At 41.7% G+C, this 20961-nt stretch overlaps 2 protein-coding genes across 5 annotated transcripts; one reads left to right on the top strand and one right to left on the bottom strand.

The window, feature by feature from the left end:
• The first annotated feature begins 163 nt into the window (after positions 1 to 163).
• On the top strand, positions 164 to 15756 carry srpk3 (SRSF protein kinase 3). Of its 4 annotated transcripts, XM_068732182.1 has the most exons (17): positions 164 to 641; positions 1146 to 1242; positions 3298 to 4127; positions 4230 to 4338; positions 4434 to 4521; positions 5719 to 5806; positions 5882 to 5988; positions 6387 to 6552; positions 6861 to 6886; positions 7188 to 7280; positions 8453 to 8504; positions 8598 to 8816; positions 8997 to 9094; positions 9184 to 9291; positions 14277 to 14346; positions 14510 to 14602; positions 14840 to 15756. In XM_068732182.1, the coding sequence occupies exons 1-17, from the start codon at positions 632 to 634 to the stop codon at positions 15022 to 15024; spliced, it is 2439 nt and encodes an 812-aa protein (XP_068588283.1). In that variant the 5' UTR covers positions 164 to 631; the 3' UTR covers positions 15025 to 15756. The 4 variants fall into 4 exon arrangements, with proteins under 4 accessions (XP_068588283.1, XP_068588280.1, XP_068588281.1 ...); XM_068732179.1 differs by having other exon boundaries at positions 1149 to 1242; positions 14510 to 15756; XM_068732180.1 differs by having other exon boundaries at positions 8456 to 8504; positions 14510 to 15756.
• Positions 15757 to 15951: 195 nt separating this feature from the next.
• On the bottom strand, positions 15952 to 20000 carry tsr2 (TSR2 ribosome maturation factor). Its single transcript, XM_068732184.1, has 5 exons — positions 19917 to 20000; positions 19223 to 19313; positions 18604 to 18695; positions 17542 to 17700; positions 15952 to 16610 (listed from the first exon to the last, which is right to left on the bottom strand). The coding sequence occupies exons 1-5, from the start codon at positions 19992 to 19994 to the stop codon at positions 16512 to 16514; spliced, it is 519 nt and encodes a 172-aa protein (XP_068588285.1). The 5' UTR covers positions 19995 to 20000; the 3' UTR covers positions 15952 to 16511.
• Between the last annotated feature and the right edge of the window lie 961 nt (positions 20001 to 20961).

Here is a 20961-nt window from a genome sequence, read left to right as displayed (position 1 = left end):
TTATTATTAATATCAAAACATGATCAATATCTTGTATGTTAATAATATCTAAACCATTACATCATTTTTTAATACCCCCCCCCCCCCCGCCACGCCCCCTAGCTCCGCCTCTGGTCCCAGTTTAGAACCAGACAGCATGGCCGCTAACTGCGCATGTCCACAGACCGGTGTCCGGTGTCAACAGCTGTTGAGACCATGAACGGTAGGACCGAGACACCACAGAAAACACGAGAATAACCGGAGTGGACCCGGTACAGAGCCGGTTTTGACCCAGTACAGAGCTGGTACTTTCCGGCCAGTCTGCAGGGAGAGCCGCTGATCTGCAGCTGGAGCTAACAGGCTAACAGACAGTAGACTGTCAGCTGTCTTCTGACGGAGCTAACAGAGCTAACAGGCTAACTGGCTAACTGACAGCAGACTGTCAGCTGTCTTCTGACGGGGCTAACGGGCTAACGGACAGGCCACTGGCTCATGTTCACCACGCTACGCTGCACTGACCCGTTCTGGCCCGGGTTAGTTTCTGGACTGTCTGTGGTGAAGTTCAGCCACCTAACGGAGGCTACCGAGCTAACTTGTTGACACGAGCCTCCAGAGTACCGTCAGTCCAACCGGGATAGAGCAGAGAGCCAGGATGCTAATAGGTAAAGTAGCAAGATGCTAACGGGTAAAGTAGCAGGATGCTAACGGGTAAAGTAGCAGCATGCTAACGGGTAAAGTAGCAGCATGCTAACGGGTAAAGTAGCTAATGTTATCTGAACTCCAGACAGCATGGCTAACATGCTAAGCTATCTTCTACCAGCTCACTGTTGATGCTGTTTCTGGTTCCAGACTCCATTCATAAAATAGAGCATTTAACTAACAGACTAATGTCTGCTGGTGGTTCTTCAGTTCTCCTCCAGGTGTGATTCACTTCAATGTGAATAGTTTCATGTGTCATCAGGTGAACAGAGGAACCATCTGACCAGGTGGTCATGAACAATGTTCAGAGGTTTATTAATGTATGTAGAATGTTTCAGTGATAAACAAAGTAAATATAACTTATGAATAATGTTTCTGTTTACGAGTGTCTCTAAGCTCTACTAGTGTTTAAGGTGTTAAAGTTATATAAATGTGTAACGTTAATAACGTTGTTGTTCCTCTCGCAGCAGCCGTCGCTGAAGGAACCGGTAATGCTGCTGCCACCGGAAAGAAGCACCGGAGGAGAGGAAAGAAACACCGTCGAGTCCGAACAGACGAGAACCGGTAAGAAACCAGCTGTGTGTGTGTGTGTGTGTGTGTGTGTGTGTGTGTGTGTGTGTGTGTGTGTCATAGTATCAGAGGTCTGAAGGGGTTTAGATCATCACCAGCTTCATCATCATCATTCAATGGTGATGGTGATGAAGATGATGGTGATGAAGATGATGATGAAGCTCTAACTAGACTTCTCCAGCTGACCTGTGATCTCTTGGTTCTATTGATCGTCTATTTGTTTGTTTAATTGTTAATCTATTGTTGTCATTCATACAAAGTATCAAAACTATTGTTGTGGTATCATATCCACACCTGAGAGAACACCTGTCAATCTTTGTCTTTGTGCTAAGCTAGGCTAACAGTGTCCCCCTGCCTCCAGCCTTTGTGCTAAGCTAGCTGGTCTCTTACTGACAGAAACAGGTTTGGAGTTCGGTCCGAGAGACTCAGCTCCAATAATAGAAGCAGAGAGTGAATCATGATCTCACACACACACACACACACACACACACACACACACACACACACACACACACACACACACACACACACACACACACACACTTGCTCTTCATGAGTCATGGACAGTGTTAAGGTTTGCCTGAGCTGCACTGAAATAGACGTGTGTGTGTGTTTTATTAACATGTTTAAAGATGTTATATATATTTAAACATGTAGATAACACAGAACATTATATGTCTTTAAACATGTAGATAACACAGAACATTATATGTCTTTAAACATGTAGATAACAAAGAACATTATGTCTTTAAATATGTAGATAACACAGAACATTATGTCTTTAAACATGTAGATAACACAGAACATTATATGTCTTTAAATATGTAGCTAACACAGAACATTATGTCTTTAAACATGTAGATAACACAGAACATTATATGTCTTTAAATATGTAGCTAACACAGAACATTATATGTCTTTAAACATGTAGATAACACAGAACATTATATGTCTTTAAATATGTAGATAACACAGAGCATTTATATGTCTTTAAACATGTCGATAACACAGAACATTATATGTCTTTAAACATGTAGATAACACAGAACATTATATGTCTTTAAACATGTAGATAACACAGAACATTATATGTCTTTAAACATGTAGATAACACAGAACATTATGTCTTTAAATATGTAGATAACACAGAACATTATATATCTTTAAATATGTAGCTAACACAGAACATTATGTCTTTAAACATGTAGATAACACAGAACATTATATGTCTTTAAACATGTTGATAACACAGAACATTATGTCTTTAAATATGTAGATAACAGAACATTATATGTCTTTAAACATGTAGATAACACAGAACATTATATATCTTTAAATATGTAGATAACAGAACATTATATGTCTTTAAACATGTAGATAACACAGAACATTATATGTCTTTAAACATGTAGATAACACAGAACATTATATATCTTTAAACATGTAGATAACACAGAACATTATGTCTTTAAACATGTAGATAACACAGAACATTATATGTCTTTAAACATGTAGATAACACAGAACATTATATGTCTTTAAATATGTAGATAACACAGAACATTTTATATCTTTAAACATGTAGATAACACAACATTATATATCTTTAAACATGTAGATAACACAGAACATTATGTCTTTAAATATGTAGATAACACAGAACATTATATATCTTTAAACATGTAGCTAACACAGAACATTATGTCTTTAAACATGTAGATAACACAGAACATTATATATCTTTAAACATGTAGATAACACAGAACATTATGTCTTTAAATATGTAGATGACAGAACATTATATGTCTTTAAACATGTAGATAACCTCTTAAAGACATTCTTAGTGTTGACTCTAACTGAGATAAACAGTTGTGTGAAGAAAGACCCCGCCCACTTTATCACCCCCACACAGCCGACCAATCACTGAGTAAGGCGGCTGCAGGTCAGATTGGCGTTTTTTTAAAGCGACAAAATCAGACGTTGTTATATAATCTACATGTTTGCGGTTCTTAGTGTGGTTCTCGTGTAACACCTGGTTCTCTGTTTCAGGCCTGATGGCCTCTGTGACCTTCAGAGTCTCTCCCCAACACCTCAGCAGAGTTACCCACAATCCACCCTGCTGCCAACCCAAAATACGTCATCACAACAAGCCCCAATATGTACTGAAGAGGTCCACGAATCCACTACAGCACCCCAACAGACCCATCCACGGACCCCCACGTTACCCACTGAGACCCCTGCATTACCCACTGAGACCCCCAAGGGTCTCCCTCCATCCCTCTCAGCTCCTCCCCAGAACAGCCTCCAGACCCCCCCACCCCATGTAGCACACTTGTTCCAAAACACCCACCCAACAGCGCCATTGACACCTTCGATTTTCAGCCAATCACCTCCAACTGTTAACCAAAATATTACCCAGAATTCCTCCAGATTTCCTCATAGAACTGTTCGAAAAGTTGATCAGAGTCCGCCTGAAGGCCAAACTGATCCCTCCAAACTGCCTCCAGTCTTATCACACAATATTACCCACAATACCTCTGAATCAAAGTCACTTCCTGTCCAGCTTTCTGCTAAAGCTCCTCCCAGCCCTCAGTTAAGCCCCTCCCACACAGACCCCTTCCTGCTGACGTCAGTGACCTTCACCTCCAGTGTCTCCTCACATCTCTACACCTCCACCTGCTCATCAGCCTCCTTCCTCTGCTCCCTCGACTCTCTGAGCCCCCACATTGGTCCGCCTCCCGTGATGTCATCAGCCACCCCACATATGGCCACACACCCTTTCACTCTGAGCCCGCCTCCTCCGGAGTTAACCCCGCCCCCTGCACAGCTGCTGGGCTCTGACGATGAGGAGCAGGAAGACCCTTCAGATTATTGCAAAGGTCAGTTTGTTTTTATTGGTTAACATTAACGATAATTAATCTTCTTGTTTAAGGACTACCCGTGAGTCAGAGCGATGTGTACCTGTGCTGTTTGTGTTCCAGGTGGTTACTACCCGGTGAAGATCGGTGACTTGTTTAATGGGAGGTACCATGTGGTCAGAAAACTGGGCTGGGGACATTTCTCTACCGTCTGGCTCTGCTGGGATCTGCAGTACGAATCTCATGTTGTTTAAAAACACTTTTACGTCTCGTTTCTACTTTATTTCTGTGATTCTGTCACATCCGCTGAATCTGGGTCTGTTTCAGGAGGAAACGTTTTGTGGCGCTTAAGGTGGTGAAGAGCGCTCCACATTACACCGAGACGGCTCTGGACGAGATCAAGCTGCTCCGATGTGTGAGTACATATGTGAGGGTCCCCATCCAGGTCTATGTGAGGGTCCCCATCCGGGTCTATGTGAGGTTCCCTATCCGGGTCTATTTGAGGGTCCCCATCCAGGTCTATGTGAGGTTCCCTATCCGGGTCTATTTGCGGGTCCCCATCCGGGTCTATGTGAGGGTCCCCATCCAGGTCTATGTGAGGGTCCCCATCCAGGTCTATGTGAGGGTCCCCATCCTGGTCTATGTGAGGGTCCCCATACAGGTCTATGTGAGGGTCCCCATCCTGGTTTATGTGAGGGTTCCCATCCGGGTCTATGTGAGGGTCCCCATCCGGGTCTATGTGAGGGTCCCCATCCTGGTTTATGTGAGGGTCCCTATCCATGTCTATGTGAGGGTCCCCATCCGGGTCTATGTGAGGGTCCCCATCCTGGTTTATGTGAGGGTCCCTATCCATGTCTATGTGAGGGTCCCCATCCTGGTTTATGTGAGGGTCCCTATCCATGTCTATGTGAGGGTCCTGCTAGAAAAATATTACTTGACACCGGGTATAAAATCATTAAACAGGACATTTATTCTTGCAGGAGACAGAGTTGAACACATACAAGTTAATGTGTCAAGTTGCTGCTCAGAGATTTGTCTCTGAGTCTCTGATACTGAGGATAACACACAAGTGCGTTGGAACAGAATGATTTGCATAAAGTCTGGACATCATTTCTTTGACAATTCGTTCTGTCTAAGGTCATCTTATCCTAATCGGAAGATGTCATGGTTGCAAATCAGCCTGCGTAAACACTGACATGCTCAACAGATGTATTGTCTCCTCTTTACCCAGGTCATGAGTAGATGTTAGGACAAACAGCTGAAACGCTCATCAAGAAAGACAGCTCTTATACCTAATGAGAATCCCATAGAAAACAGGTTCACACAAAGTTTCATATGAGGACACAGACTTTAAGGAAACACAGAACATTCTTTAGTTTTTTACAACAGTCCCCATCCGGGTCTATGTGAGGCTCCCGATCCGGGTCTATGTGAGGCTCCCGATCCATGGGCCGTGGACCAGTAACAACCTCCAGGGCTGCAGGGAAACGTTCATTTGGATAAAAAGCTGAATGATAATCCTAAAACTGTTGTGACGACATTGAACTGGTTTCAGTCTGCGGTGGTTTTGAATGAAACAGGTTTCACATGTAACAGGTCTGTTTGTGTACAGGTGAGAGACAGTGACCCCTCTGACCCCTACAGAGAAACCATCGTCCAGCTGATAGACGACTTCAAGATCTCTGGAGTCAACGGAATCCGTATCCTTCATCGTCTGTCTGTCTGTCTGTCTGTCTGTCTACCTGTCTGTCAGTAGTTTCCTCAGCCTTTCTCAGATGTCTGTATGGTTCTGGAGGTTTTGGGTCATCAGCTGTTAAAATGGATCATTAAGTCAAACTACATGGGACTTCCTCTGATCTGTGTCAAGACCATCATTAGACAGGTAACACACACACACACACACACACACACACACACACACACACACACACACACACACACACACACACCTGACTACAGTCCACAGGTAACACACACACACACACACACACACACCTGACTACAGTCCACAGGTAACACACACACACACACACACACACACACACACACACACACACCTGACTACAGTCCACAGGTAACACACACACACACACACACACACACACACACACACACACACGCACACACACCTGACTACAGTCCACAGGTAACACACACACACACACACACACACACACACACACACACACACACACACACCTGACTACAGTCCACAGGTAACACACACGTACTGATAGACACCTCTGTGACTCTGACGTGTCCCCTGACTGTGTGCTACAGGTGCTGCAGGGTCTGGACTACCTCCACACTAAGTGTAAGATCATCCACACTGATATCAAACCAGAGAACATCCTATTGGACGTTGATGAGGTCTACATCAGGAGATTGGCAGCTGAGGCAACCATCTGGCAGAGAGCTGGGGCTCCGCCCCCTTCTGGGTCATCAGGTGAGGATCAGCCATGTGATTGGTCAGAAAAGTGAATCCAGTGATCACATGGATTCCAGACCCTTTGATGTAGTGATGTTATTAGAGGTGTCACTGGGAGCTATTCAGACTGTCTGCTTCTCTTCTCTCTTTTTACACAGTTCTTGTCTGTCTGTCTGTCTGTCTGACTTGTATGTCTGTTTTTTCTATTCGAACTTTATTTCCTCTGTTTCTGATATTATCTTCCTCTCTCTCTCTCTCTCTCTCTCTCTCTCTCTCTCTCTCTCTCTCTTTCCCTGTCTGTCTGCCTCTTGTGTCTCTTTTTCTAGTTAGCACGGCTCCCAGAGATCTACAGGTAAGTGTCCAGGTGTGATGCTGTGTTCTCATTGGTTATTTATATCATAGTGACAACTTGTTTCAGGGTTCTTTACCCGCAACAAATACATTGCAGTACACATCCCAGTACAACACACATACACTACATCCTGTGATGGTGACATCACTGGTTTGATGATGATGTCATTTGCTGTCACGGTTTCTTTGTTTCTTTGAAATAAAGACAAAATATAAAGGGGTGTGTGTGTGTGTGTGTGTGTGTGTGTGTGTGTGTGTGTGTGTGTGTGTGTGTGTGTGTGTGTGTGTGTGTGTGTGTGTAGGTTGGTAAGCTGTCTAAGAACAAGAAGAAGAAGATGAAGAGGAAAGCTAAACGTCAACATAGACTGGTGGAGGAGAGACTGGTGGACATACAGGTACTGTAATACTACTGTAATACTACTGCCATAGTACTGTAATACTACTGTCATAGTACTGTAATACTACTGTTCATAGTACTGTAATACTACTGTCATAGTACTGTAATACTACTGTTCATAATACTGTAATACTACTGTCATAGTACTGTAATACTACTGTTCATAGTACTGTAATACTACTGTCATAGTACTGTAATACTACTGTTCATAATACTGTAATACTACTGTCATAGTACTGTAATACTACTGTTCATAATACTGTAATACTACTGTCATAGTACTGTAATACTACTGTTCATAGTACTGTAATACTACTGTCATAGTACTGTAATACTACTGTTCATAATACTGTAATACTACTGTCATAGTACTGTAATACTACTGTCATAGTACTGTAATACTACTGTTCATAGTACTGTAATACTACTGTCATAGTACTGTAATACTACTGTCATAGTACTGTAATACTACTGTTCATAGTACTGTAATACTACTGTCATAGTACTGTAATACTATTGTTCATAGTACTGTAATACTACTGTCAAAGTATGGTAATACTACTGTCAAAGTACTGTAATACTACTGTCATAGTACTGTAATACTACTGTTCATAGTACTGTAATACTACTGTCATAGTACTGTAATACTACTGTTCATAGTACTGTAATACTACTGTCATAGTACTGTAATACTACTGTTCATAGTACTGCCATAGTACTGTAATACTACTGTTCATAGTACTGTAATACTACTGTAGTACTACTGTCATAGCACTGTAATAGTACTTTAAAAGCACTGTAATAGTTCTGTAATATTACTGAAATAGTTCTTTCACCATTTATAAGATCCGTTCTAGTTCTTTAATACTAACAACATGACCGTTGTGTGAAGCTGTAAACTCAGATATCTTCAGCTCGCTGTCGGCCTCGTGGGGAAACATTGGTACAGAATCCTCCAAAACATCTGGACCTCCGAACCCCAAAAACCTCTGAGACTTGAGACCAGATGGAGCAGGATGGTTGTGTAGAGCTTCCAAGGTGGAACCCTTTAAAGCCCTCCTGTGGTTAATGGTTTAGGAGCTGTGGTTGCTGGTTTGGGAGCTGTGGTTAATGGTTCAGGAGCTGTGGTTAATGGTTTAACATCTAACATGTTTCCTCCTGTGTGTTCAGAAGATGGAAGAGGAGGACGGTGTGATTCAGTCTGACGACACAGATGCTAACTGTGAGTACTCATGATGTGTATTTTCTATGTTTCAGTATCACAATATACAAGTTCTACTGTGATACATATAAACATGTACTCCTTTGCTCTCAGGCTCTCTGGTCATCAACGGCAACACTTCCTGCCCCACAGCTAACAGCAAAGCGAGCTCAGACTCCACCTGTTCCTGGTTGGACGACAGGTGTAATGGCCACGCCCCCGGACGGTTCTCCAGCCCCGCCTCCGGCCTATCAGGCTTCTCCAGCTCTGTGATGTCAGCGACGTCTGAATCAGCACTTTCTACTCAGTCAGGATACTCGAGTGGACGAGATGGTAAGAAAATACTATGGTTGTACATACAGTATATACAGAGTTAAACTACAGTGCACACAGAGATAAACTACAGTATATACAGTACACAGATACAATATAATACAGTGATATAATTTAAATAACAGTTATAATAATAATATAGTAATATTATGATAATGATGTAAAATTTGTGTGTTTCAGTGTTCAGCGCCTCAGACTTCGTCCTCAGTCCTCTGGATCCTCAGAACGGAAACAAGCTCAGAGTGAAGATCGCTGATTTAGGAAATGCATGCTGGGTGGTGAGACATCTTCATCACTCCTCTTCCTCTCTAGAGTCAGTATGAACCAATCAGACGTCTCTTTCTCTCTCTCTTTGTCTCTCGTCCAGCACAAGCACTTCACAGAGGACATTCAGACCAGACAGTACAGAGCTCTGGAGGTTCTGATTGGAGCAGAGTACGGACCACCTGCTGACATCTGGAGCACCGCCTGCATGGTACACACACACACACACACACACACACACACACACACACACACAGCAGGTCTTGGTATCAGTAGACCCGATAGATGTTTTATTGGTCTGTCAATTATGTATCGAAGTATCAGTGATGATGTGGTTCATGGTGTATGTTGTTTCGGTGGACCGTTGATGTTTGTGTAGTGATGTTTGGCTGTTTGTGTAGTGATGTTTGTGTAGTGATGTTTGTGTAGTGATGTTTGTGTAGTGGTGTTTGTGTAGTGGTGTTTGTGTAGTGGTGTTTGTGTAGTGATGTTTGTGTAGTGGTGTTTGTGTAGTGGTGTTTGTGTAGTGATGTATGTGTAGTGATGTTTGTGTAGTGATGTTTGTGTAGTGGTGTTTGTGTAGTGATGTTTGTGTAGTGATGTTTGTGTAGTAGTGTTTGTGTAGTGATGTATGTGTAGTGGTGTTTGTGTAGTGATGTTTGTGTAGTGATGTTTGTGTAGTGATGTTTGTGTAGTGGTGTTTGTGTAGTAGTGTTTGTGTAGTAGTGTTTGTGTAGTGGTGTTTGTGTAGTGATGTTTGTGTAGTGATGTATGTGTAGTGGTGTTTGTGTAGTAGTGTTTGTGTAGTGATGTTTGTGTAGTGATGTTTGTGTAGTGGTGTTTGTGTAGTGGTGTTTGTGTAGTAGTGTTTGTGTAGTGGTGTTTGTGTAGTGATGTTTGTGTAGTGATGTTTGTGTAGTAGTGTTTGTGTAGTGATGTATGTGTAGTGGTGTTTGTGTAGTGGTGTTTGTGTAGTGATGTTTTAGTGTTTGTGTAGTGATGTTTGTGTAGTGGTGTTTGTGTAGTGGTGTTTGAGTGTTTGTGTAGTGGTGTTTGTGTAGTGGTGTTTGTGTAGTGATGTTTGTGTAGTGATGTTTGTGTAGTGGTGTTTGTGTAGTGATGTTTGTGTAGTGATGTTTGTGTAGTGATGTTTGGGTGTTTGTGTAGTGATGTTTGTGTAGTGGTGTTTGTGTAGTGATGTTTGTGTAGTGATGTTTGTGTAGTGATGTTTGGGTGTTTGTGTAGTGATGTTTGTGTAGTGGTGTTTGTGTAGTGATGTTTGGGTGTTTATGTAGTGATGTTTGTGTAGTGATGTTTGTGTAGTGATGTTTGGGTGTTTGTGTAGTGATGTTTGTGTAGTGATGTTTGTGTAGTGGTGTTTGTGTAGTGATGTTTGGGTGTTTATGTAGTGATGTTTGTGTAGTGATGTTTGTGTAGTGATGTTTGGGTGTATGTGTAGTGATGTTTGTGTAGTGGTGTTTGTGTAGTGATGTTTGTGTAGTGATGTTTGTGTAGTGGTGTTTGTGTAGTGGTGTTTGTGTAGTGATGTTTGTGTAGTGATGTTTGGGTGTATGTGTAGTGATGTTTGTGTAGTGATGTTTGGGTGTTTGTGTAGTGATGTTTGTGTAGTGGTGTTTGGGTGTATGTGTAGTGGTGTTTGTGTAGTGATGTTTGTGTAGTGGTGTTTGTGTAGTGATGTTTGTGTAGTGGTGTTTGTGTAGTGGTGTTTGTGTAGTGGTGTTTGTGTAGTGATGTATGTGTAGTGGTGTTTGTGTAGTGATGTTTGGGTGTTTGTGTAGTGATGTTTATGTAGTGATGTTTGTGTAGTGATGTTTATGTAGTGATGTTTGTGTAGTGATGTTTGGGTGTATGTGTAGTGGTGTTTGTGTAGTGATGTTTGTGTAGTGATGTTTGTGTAGTGATGTTTGTGTAGTGGTGTTTGTGTAGTGATGTTTGAGTGTTTGTGTAGTGATGTTTGTGTAGTGATGTTTGGGTGTTTGTGTAGTGATGTTTGTGTAGTGGTGTTTGTGTAGTGATGTTTGTGTAGTGATGTTTGTGTAGTGATGTTTGTGTAGTGATGTTTGTGTAGTGATGTTTGGGTGTATGTGTAGTGATGTTTGTGTAGTGATGTTTGTGTAGTGGTGTTTGTGTAGTGATGTTTGGGTGTTTATGTAGTGATGTTTATGTAGTGATGTTTGTGTAGTGGTGTTTGTGTAGTGATGTTTGTGTAGTGATGTATGTCTAGTGATGTTTGTGTAGTGATGTTTGTGTAGTGGTGTTTGTGTAGTGGTGTTTGTGTAGTGGTGTTTGTGTAGTGATGTTTGAGTGTTTGTGTAGTGGTGTTTGTGTAGTGGTGTTTGTGTAGTGGTGTTTGTGTAGTGATGTTTGTGTAGTGATGTTTGGGTGTTTGTGTAGTGGTGTTTGTGTAGTGATGTTTGTGTAGTGGTGTTTGTGTAGTGGTGTTTGTGTAGTGGTGTTTGTGTAGTGATGTTTGTGTAGTGATGTTTGGGTGTATCTGTAGTGATGTTTGTGTAGTGATGTTTGGGTGTTTGTGTAGTGATGTTTGTGTAGTGGTGTTTGGGTGTATGTGTAGTGGTGTTTGTGTAGTGATGTTTGTGTAGTGGTGTTTGTGTAGTGGTGTTTGTGTAGTGGTGTTTGGGTGTATGTGTAGTGGTGTTTGTGTAGTGATGTTTGTGTAGTGGTGTTTGTGTAGTGGTGTTTGTGTAGTGGTGTTTGTGTAGTGGTGTTTGGGTGTATGTGTAGTGGTGTTTGTGTAGTGATGTTTGTGTAGTGATGTTTGTGTAGTGGTGTTTGTGTAGTGATGTATGTGTAGTGGTGTTTGTGTAGTGATGTTTGAGTGTTTGTGTAGTGATGTTTGTGTAGTGATGTTTGGGTGTTTGTGTAGTGATGTTTATGTAGTGATGTTTGTGTAGTGATGTTTATGTAGTGATGTTTGTGTAGTGATGTTTGGGTGTATGTGTAGTGGTGTTTGTGTAGTGATGTTTGTGTAGTGATGTTTGTGTAGTGGTGTTTGTGTAGTGATGTTTGTGTAGTGGTGTTTGTGTAGTGATGTTTGTGTAGTGATGTTTGTGTAGTGATGTTTGGGTGTTTATGTAGTGATGTTTATGTAGTGATGTTTGTGTAGTGATGTTTGTGTAGTGATGTTTGGGTGTTTGTGTAGTGATGTTTGTGTAGTGATGTTTGTGTAGTGGTGTTTGTGTAGTGATGTTTGGGTGTTTATGTAGTGATGTTTGTGTAGTGATGTTTGTGTAGTGATGTTTGGGTGTATGTGTAGTGATGTTTGTGTAGTGGTGTTTGTGTAGTGATGTTTGTGTAGTGATGTTTGTGTAGTGGTGTTTGTGTAGTGGTGTTTGTGTAGTGATGTTTGTGTAGTGATGTTTGGGTGTATGTGTAGTGATGTTTGTGTAGTGATGTTTGGGTGTTTGTGTAGTGATGTTTGTGTAGTGGTGTTTGGGTGTATGTGTAGTGGTGTTTGTGTAGTGATGTTTGTGTAGTGGTGTTTGTGTAGTGATGTTTGTGTAGTGGTGTTTGTGTAGTGGTGTTTGTGTAGTGGTGTTTGTGTAGTGATGTATGTGTAGTGGTGTTTGTGTAGTGATGTTTGGGTGTTTGTGTAGTGATGTTTATGTAGTGATGTTTGTGTAGTGATGTTTATGTAGTGATGTTTGTGTAGTGATGTTTGGGTGTATGTGTAGTGGTGTTTGTGTAGTGATGTTTGTGTAGTGATGTTTGTGTAGTGATGTTTGTGTAGTGGTGTTTGTGTAGTGATGTTTGAGTGTTTGTGTAGTGATGTTTGTGTAGTGATGTTTGGGTGTTTGTGTAGTGATGTTTGTGTAGTGGTGTTTGTGTAGTGATGTTTGTGTAGTGATGTTTGTGTAGTGATGTTTGTGTAGTGATGTTTGGGTGTATGTGTAGTGATGTTTGTGTAGTGATGTTTGTGTAGTGGTGTTTGTGTAGTGATGTTTGGGTGTTTATGTAGTGATGTTTATGTAGTGGTGTTTGTGTAGTGATGTTTGTGTAGTGATGTATGTCTAGTGATGTTTGTGTAGTGATGTTTGTGTAGTGGTGTTTGTGTAGTGGTGTTTGTGTAGTGGTGTTTGTGTAGTGATGTTTGAGTGTTTGTGTAGTGGTGTTTGTGTAGTGGTGTTTGTGTAGTGGTGTTTGTGTAGTGATGTTTGTGTAGTGATGTTTGGGTAGTGATGTTTGGGTGTTTGTGTAGTGGTGTTTGTGTAGTGATGTTTGTGTAGTGGTGTTTGTGTAGTGGTGTTTGTGTAGTGGTGTTTGTGTAGTGATGTTTGTGTAGTGATGTTTGGGTGTATCTGTAGTGATGTTTGTGTAGTGATGTTTGGGTGTTTGTGTAGTGATGTTTGTGTAGTGGTGTTTGGGTGTATGTGTAGTGGTGTTTGTGTAGTGATGTTTGTGTAGTGGTGTTTGTGTAGTGGTGTTTGGGTGTATGTGTAGTGGTGTTTGTGTAGTGATGTTTGTGTAGTGGTGTTTGTGTAGTGGTGTTTGTGTAGTGGTGTTTGTGTAGTGGTGTTTGGGTGTATGTGTAGTGGTGTTTGTGTAGTGATGTTTGTGTAGTGATGTTTGTGTAGTGGTGTTTGTGTAGTGATGTATGTGTAGTGGTGTTTGTGTAGTGATGTTTGAGTGTTTGTGTAGTGATGTTTGTGTAGTGATGTTTGGGTGTTTGTGTAGTGATGTTTATGTAGTGATGTTTGTGTAGTGATGTTTATGTAGTGATGTTTGTGTAGTGATGTTTGGGTGTATGTGTAGTGGTGTTTGTGTAGTGATGTTTGTGTAGTGATGTTTGTGTAGTGGTGTTTGTGTAGTGATGTTTGTGTAGTGGTGTTTGTGTAGTGATGTTTGTGTAGTGATGTTTGTGTAGTGGTGTTTGTGTAGTGATGTTTGTGTAGTGGTGTTTGTGTAGTGATGTTTGTGTAGTGATGTTTGTGTAGTGATGTTTGGGTGTATGTGTAGTGATGTTTGTGTAGTGGTGTTTGTGTAGTGATGTTTGGGTGTATGTGTAGTGATGTTTGTGTAGTGGTGTTTGTGTAGTGATGTTTGGGTGTATGTGTAGTGATGTTTGTGTAGTGATGTTTGGGTGTATGTGTAGTGATGTTTGTGTAGTGGTGTTTGTGTAGTGATGTTTGTGTAGTGATGTTTTGATTGATGTTTCAGGCCTTTGAGTTGGCGACAGGAGATTACCTCTTTGAACCTCATTCAGGAGAAGATTACACCAGAGACGAAGGTACTACACATTATAATACTCATACTATAAACACTACTGAAGTCTTATCGGACTACACTAGTATTAGTACTAGTATTACACTCAGCATAAAACAACTCATAACAAACAGTACTGCTGTTTACTAGCAGGTACTTCAGTGTGTATTTTTATTATTTGTGTTCAGATCACATCGCTCACGTCATCGAGCTGCTCGGACCGATTCCTCTGCCCTTCGCTTTGTCTGGCAGGTACTCCAGAGAGTACTTTGACAGGAGAGGTGAGACAGTCCGTCTGTCTGCTCCCGTCTCACCTGTGTGCTCGTCTCACCTGTGTGCTCCCGTCTCACCTGTGTGCTCGTCTCACCTGTGTGCTCCCGTCTCACCTGTGTGCTCCCGTCTCACCTGTCTGCTCCCGTCTCACCTGTGTGCTCCCGTCTCACCTGACTGCTCCCGTCTCACCTGTGTGCTCCCGTCTCACCTGTCGGCTCCCGTCTCACCTGTGTGTCCTGTCTCAGGTGAGCTGCGTCACATCTCCAGCCTGAAGCCGTGGGGTCTGTTTGAGGTTCTGTTGGAGAAGTACGAGTGGCCTCTGGACCAAGCGGCTCAGTTCAGTGACTTCCTGTTGACCATGTTGGAGCTGCAGCCAGAACGCAGAGCGACTGCAGCTCAGTGTCTGCAGCATGCATGGCTGCTCACATAGACACTCACTGATGTACACACACACACACACACACACACACACACACACACACACACACACACACACACACACACACACACACTCACTGATGTACACACAATGAACTACACACAGACACTGTTGATTTCATGTGATGAGGGAAGTTATCGCCTCGACTGACATTTAAATGTTTTATTTATGTTTATTTGATAAGTTATCCTGACAATCAATCGATTGATCCATAGATCTATGGATATAGCATCGAGTGTGACGTGGGTCCGGGTGTGACGTGGGTCCGGGTGTGACTTCCCTCCTTCAGAAATCAGTTTCTGACAGTTTGTTTGTTGTATCTGATGATTTCCTGCAGATTTCTGATACTTTCTGATCTTTGGTTCTGTGTCTTTCTTTATTGTTTCTTTGATTTTTCTGAATTCTGCTGAGTTTGTATTTTACAGACTCCCTCTCTTATTGTTTATTGATCAGAGACTTCTAAGACTCCCTGATGATGACTTTTGGTTTAGATGAGCACACTGTAGCTTCTCACTGACTCTGTTGGTATTGATCTCTGTAGCTCAAACCTGACCTGTCCACCTGCTCTCACCTGTTTCTATGTTCATGTAATAAATAGTGCCTTGAAATGACCCCGGAACCCCCTCTTCCTGTCAGTGACATCGCCAGACATTGATATTTTTTACATTTGTTTGTTTGTGTAGACTATTTCTTCTTGTGAAAATAAAGAAAGATCGTCTGAGATGTTTGCTTTGACCTCTCACCTCAATGGACTTTTCATGACTTAAGTATTAAAATGATTGTGCATCAATTAATATTGAAGGGGAGGCACATATCCGTAGTAACGGGGAAGTCTAGAATCGTAAATTGCATTTATAGAACCACAATAACAAAAATCCTGTTTTTACCCATTTTTGAAACATCAATAGAAGCCCTGAATGAAACACAATGACATTTAATACAGCCCTCGTACAATGTGATGTCATAGTGTAGTGTGAAGGTAAAATATACGTCATAATATAGGATTACAGTCAGACTACAGTCAGATAATATGATTAGTCAGATAATATAGGATTACAGTCAGACTAGTCAGATAATATAGGATTACAGTCAAATTAGTCAGATAATATAGGATTAGTCAAACTAGTCAGATAATATAGGATTACAGTCAGACTAGTCAGATAATATAGGATTACAGTCAAACTAGTCAGATAATATAGGATTACAGTCAGACTACAGAGTGACGACATTGCACAGGACACAGTACATTCAACAGGTTTAATATAAAAACAACCACACAAACAAGAGTGAGTCAGTGTGATGAAGCTTTCTCCCTTCAGGTCCACATTTTCTTGGCTTCAGATGGTAGCATAAGAACAGCGGCACACTGTCATCTTCCATTAAAAACATTTTTTTTAGGTGTCACACGGACCCATCCAGAAAGTGCAGTGGCAGCTGATTCTGAGTTCAACAGTTCATACTGCGCTACATGTTCCTCTTCACTTCTTCTTACGCACAACCGTCCACCCGGCCTCTTCATCATGAGGAGGAGGAGCTCTACTACTGACTGATGGAATGGAGGATTCACACTCCATCACCTGAACACAGAAACATATTAATTACTATTTATGTGACTGATGATTGTCATTTACAAAAGAATGATCTGCAAAGTAGTGAAGAATGGAAAACTAAGTAAAGTACTTAATCTACACTAGTGACAGCAGAGTGTGATTCTTTTCTGACTGTTTTATATGAATAGACTTTAAAAGGTGTAATATTTAGTAAGCAAACAGTAAAAAATGCAAACAAAAAAAAATGTAAGAGCTGAAACAATTAGTTAACAAAATGAAGGAAAGAAAATTGCTACTTTGAAAAACTACTTTGATAATCTTCTAATTATTTTTTTCAAATAAAAACATGAAAAAAATCCCCAGGTTCTGGCTGGATTTTCAGTTTTTCATACTTATTTAGCATCACGCTACACCGCGCAACACGCACCAGTATAGTGTGTGACATCACCCTATACTATAACATCACACTATACTATCACCCTATACTATGACATCACACTACACTATGACATCACACTATACTATCACACTAGACTATGACATCACACTACACTATGACACTATACTATGACATCACACTACACTATACTATGACATCACGCTATACTATGACATCACACTATACTATGACATCACACTACACCACCACACTATACTATGACGTCACGCTACACTATGACATCACACTATACTATGACATCACACTACACTATACTATGACATCACACAACACTATACTATGACATCACACTACACTATGACATCACACTACACTATACTATGACATCACACTACACTATGACATCACATTACACTATGACATCACACTACACCATCACACTACACTATGACATCACACTACACCATCACACTACACTATGACATCACAATACACTATGAACTCACACTGTACTATGACATCACACTATACTATGACAGTGTATCAGGTGAGACGTACCTGTGTTTCATCATTGCTGTCTTCATCAGAGTGTGTGGGCGGAGCTGTGACCTTCACCCTCTGACTCTTCTTATGTGTCAGAGTGTTGATGGTTTGTTGGAGCTGCTCTAGCGCCCCCTGTTGCCACTGACTGAAGGCCTGGACCAGACTGTCACACACCTGGAAACACAGGTTTCACATGATTTACACCTTTCAGATGTGTTAAAGCTGCATTCTCTCTAAAGTCCATCAGGGGGCGACTCCTCTGGTTGTATAGAAGTCTAGTCTAAAATGACTCTACTTCTCTCTTGATTTATTCCCTCAGTAAACATTGTAAACATGAGTTTATGGTCTCAATCTCTAGTTTACAGTCTTCTTCAATACAGCATGATGTTCATTTAGTACATTATGGTCCATTTAGAGTCAAACAGACCATAAAGCAGGGGATGCTTTAGGGGCGGGTCCTTCCATGTCGAGGCTTCGAAGCCCGTGTCGAGTAATCCAGCAAGATTTTTGTGAAGCGTGTATCTAGGCTCGTGTTGATGATGTATGTGGTGACGTTCGAAGCCTCGCGAGCCGGTCGTACCAGGTGACTGATTCAGGAAATGGTTCGCGGGTTTGGCATGCGATTCGAAATATAAAGGGGCAGCGAAACGCAATGGATCCCCCCCACACATTTTGTGGACTTGGGACGTTATTGTGCGCTTGTTTGCAATCTATTCGAGCATCACAAACGTCATTCATTCATTTATTCAATTCAAAGCTTCACACACCAAAGCTATGGTGGCATTATAATCACTCTGCCTGTTTTACATGTATTGTCCACTTGATGGCGCAGTAGAGCAAATGAAGCACCACGAAGCTTCGGCCCACGAGTGAACCAATTGGATGGAAAGCTTCAATGCTTCATGAAGCTTCATCTCCCCATCACTAGGGGCGGGGCTACACAGTGATTGACAGGTCGACACCACATTGAACTTTAACCCTTTCACAGTGTTTTCACTTCAATGGTCTCATTCAGTTGTTAACTCCTGTGTGTGTGTGTGTGTGTATGTGTGTGTGTGTGTGTGTGTGTGTGTGTACCTGAGGTAAACTCCCATCATCCACCACTGTGTCAAACTCCTGATCCATCAGCTCAGCAATGAAGTCCTCCACCTCGCACTGCTGCAGGTCAGCTGATCTCTCACACACACACACACACACACACACACACACACACACACACACACACACACACACACACACAGACAAACACTTTAGTTATTATTAATTGAAACATGAACTGATTTAACTTGTTAACAAACATCCAGCAGTTAAAGTTTAAAATTAGTCTTTGAGTTTTTAAACCAGACTCAGACTCTAGATCAAGTCTTAAATATTTAGGAGTTGGGTAGAGTACAGAGTACCTGAACAGGCAGTGAACAGAGTACCTGGTATGACGACCCCTCCCTTCCACCTGGTCAGTTAGTCTTCAGGATGTGATGTTTGGTCTTTGTTCAGTTATTGGTACTTTAAATAAATGTCTGTTTATTACTTTCCACTCATCTTGTTTCCCTTTTGTTACAGCCTTGGAGTCTGGTTTGTTACAGCCTTGGAGTCCCCCCCCCCCCCCCCCCCCCCCCCCCCCACACACACACACACACACACACACACACACACACACACACTAAACAGCTGTTGACAGGTTTCCATAGTTACCTACCATTGTCATGGAAATACTGCTGGACTACATCCACCATCCAATCAGCTTTCTGCTGCCCGTACACGCCTCCAAACCCGTTATCCACCGAGATCTGAGGAGACAAACACTCTGAGATAAAACGCTACAGTTCTGGAACCCCAAACAGATGTCCGGAAACCCCTACAGAGGTCTGGAGACCCCTAGAGAGTTCTGGACCCCCTTACAGAGGTCCGGAGACCCCTACAGAGTTCTGGACCCCCTAACAGATGTCCGGAGACCCCTATAGAGTTCTGGACCCCCTAACAGATGTCCGAAGACCCCTACAGAGTTCTGGACCCCCTTACAGAGGTCCGGAACCCCCTAGAGAGTTCTGGACACCCCCCCCCCCCCAGATAGTTCCCAACTGATCCAATCAACTCTCCAATCATAGAAGAATTAAAGCTTCATTAGATGAAAGTTAATGTTGAGAAAGCATCAACATACACGTGTATCACGTAATAATAAACTGACGTAATCCAAACGCGTCTGAAACATCAGGATCTCAGGATACTATAATACATCAAACACTCATCTCACTACAGACATCAGGAGAGGAACCGCGTCTCACACAGCACCTGTTAGCACTAGCCTGTTAGCACTAGCCTGTTAGCACAAACTTGTTAGCATCGTCCCGTCAGTAACAGTCGCTCAGGTTTGTGCTCTGTCTCATATTTACCTGTAGAACCGGCCAACTGTGAAGAACCGCTCTCACTCCGTCCGCGAAGAGCTCACGTGAAGGCGCAGGAGCCGCCATGTTGGATCTGACAGACAGAAAGAGTCGAGTGAAGAAACGGATCCGGATGAGACAGAAACAGCTGATCCGGATCTGAAGGATCCTGGAAACAGATTTGATTAATTAAAGCTGGACTGTTGAATTATGTAAATGTATTCATATACAAGACTCTGTCAATTATTTATTTATTAAATAAATAATATATATATAATATAATATAATATAAATAATATAATATGATATAATATATATATATATATATATATATATATATATATATATATATATATATATATATATATATATATATATATATATATATATATATATACACACCCCCGCCCGACCACTTCTCTCTGCTGCCTCGGGCCGATCGACCTGGTCACGTCTGTTCTCTGTCCTGGTTCCTCAATGGTGGAATGAACTCCACTGACATCAGGACAGCAGAGTCGCTGCTCATCTTTCATCAGGCTGAAGACTCTTCAGGAAGTCCTTCCCTGAGCCTTCCACTCAGCACTTATTGTATTGTTGTTTGTTTCTGTACTTCTCTCTGCTTCATGCTCTTAGATGCTTGTTTAAAAAAGGAGATGTACTTATGACTTCTGGTGACTAGTAGTTCTCTTCAATACCGATGCTGAATACACTTATTGTATGTCGCTTTGGATAAAAGTGTCGGTTTAATGACTATAATGTAATGTAATGTAATGTGACTAATAAACCAACGACTCAGCAACCTTCACTTTGAAGCCCCCTCCACTTCCTCTTCCTCACATTAAATGACTCGAGGCGTCTGATTGGCTGAACACAAAGCTAACATGCTAATATTTAGCGTGTTACCGTGTTGTAGCCTACTTATCCAATTACTGGGGATGTTCACGATTAGTCGATTAGTCAATTAAACGTTGCTCCATATTATTGTATTAATATACATTTAAATTACATTTTGACATATTCTCACACTGAAACTGGCTTACTAGCTAGCTAGCTG

Source organism: Cebidichthys violaceus, unplaced genomic scaffold (genome assembly GCF_023349555.1).
Source record: "Cebidichthys violaceus isolate CVI_PGR_0920_01 unplaced genomic scaffold, fCebVio1.0.p SCAF_57, whole genome shotgun sequence".
Classification (NCBI taxonomy): Eukaryota; Metazoa; Chordata; class Actinopteri; order Perciformes; family Stichaeidae; genus Cebidichthys; species Cebidichthys violaceus.
This window is presented reverse-complemented; position numbering and strand designations above follow the sequence as displayed.

What these genes read in the sequence shown, in the direction of transcription:
- srpk3 (XM_068732178.1), top strand. An exon ending in TGGCTCTGCTGGGATCTGCA is followed by an intron (nt 4,339 to 4,433) that starts GTACGAATCTCA and finishes GGTCTGTTTCAG; the next exon opens with GAGGAAACGTTTTGTGGCGC. An exon ending in GCCCCCTTCTGGGTCATCAG is followed by an intron (nt 6,553 to 6,860) that starts GTGAGGATCAGC and finishes CTCTTTTTCTAG; the next exon opens with TTAGCACGGCTCCCAGAGAT.
- tsr2 (XM_068732184.1), bottom strand. Translation starts at nt 19,994, where the DNA reads ATGGCGGCTCCTGCGCCTTCACGTGAGCTCTTCGCGGACGGAGTGAGA. An exon ending in ACAGTTGGCCGGTTCTACAG is followed by an intron (nt 19,314 to 19,916) that starts GTAAATATGAGA and finishes TTGTCTCCTCAG; the next exon opens with ATCTCGGTGGATAACGGGTT. An exon ending in GCAGTATTTCCATGACAATG is followed by an intron (nt 18,696 to 19,222) that starts GTAGGTAACTAT and finishes GTGAGAGATCAG; the next exon opens with CTGACCTGCAGCAGTGCGAG.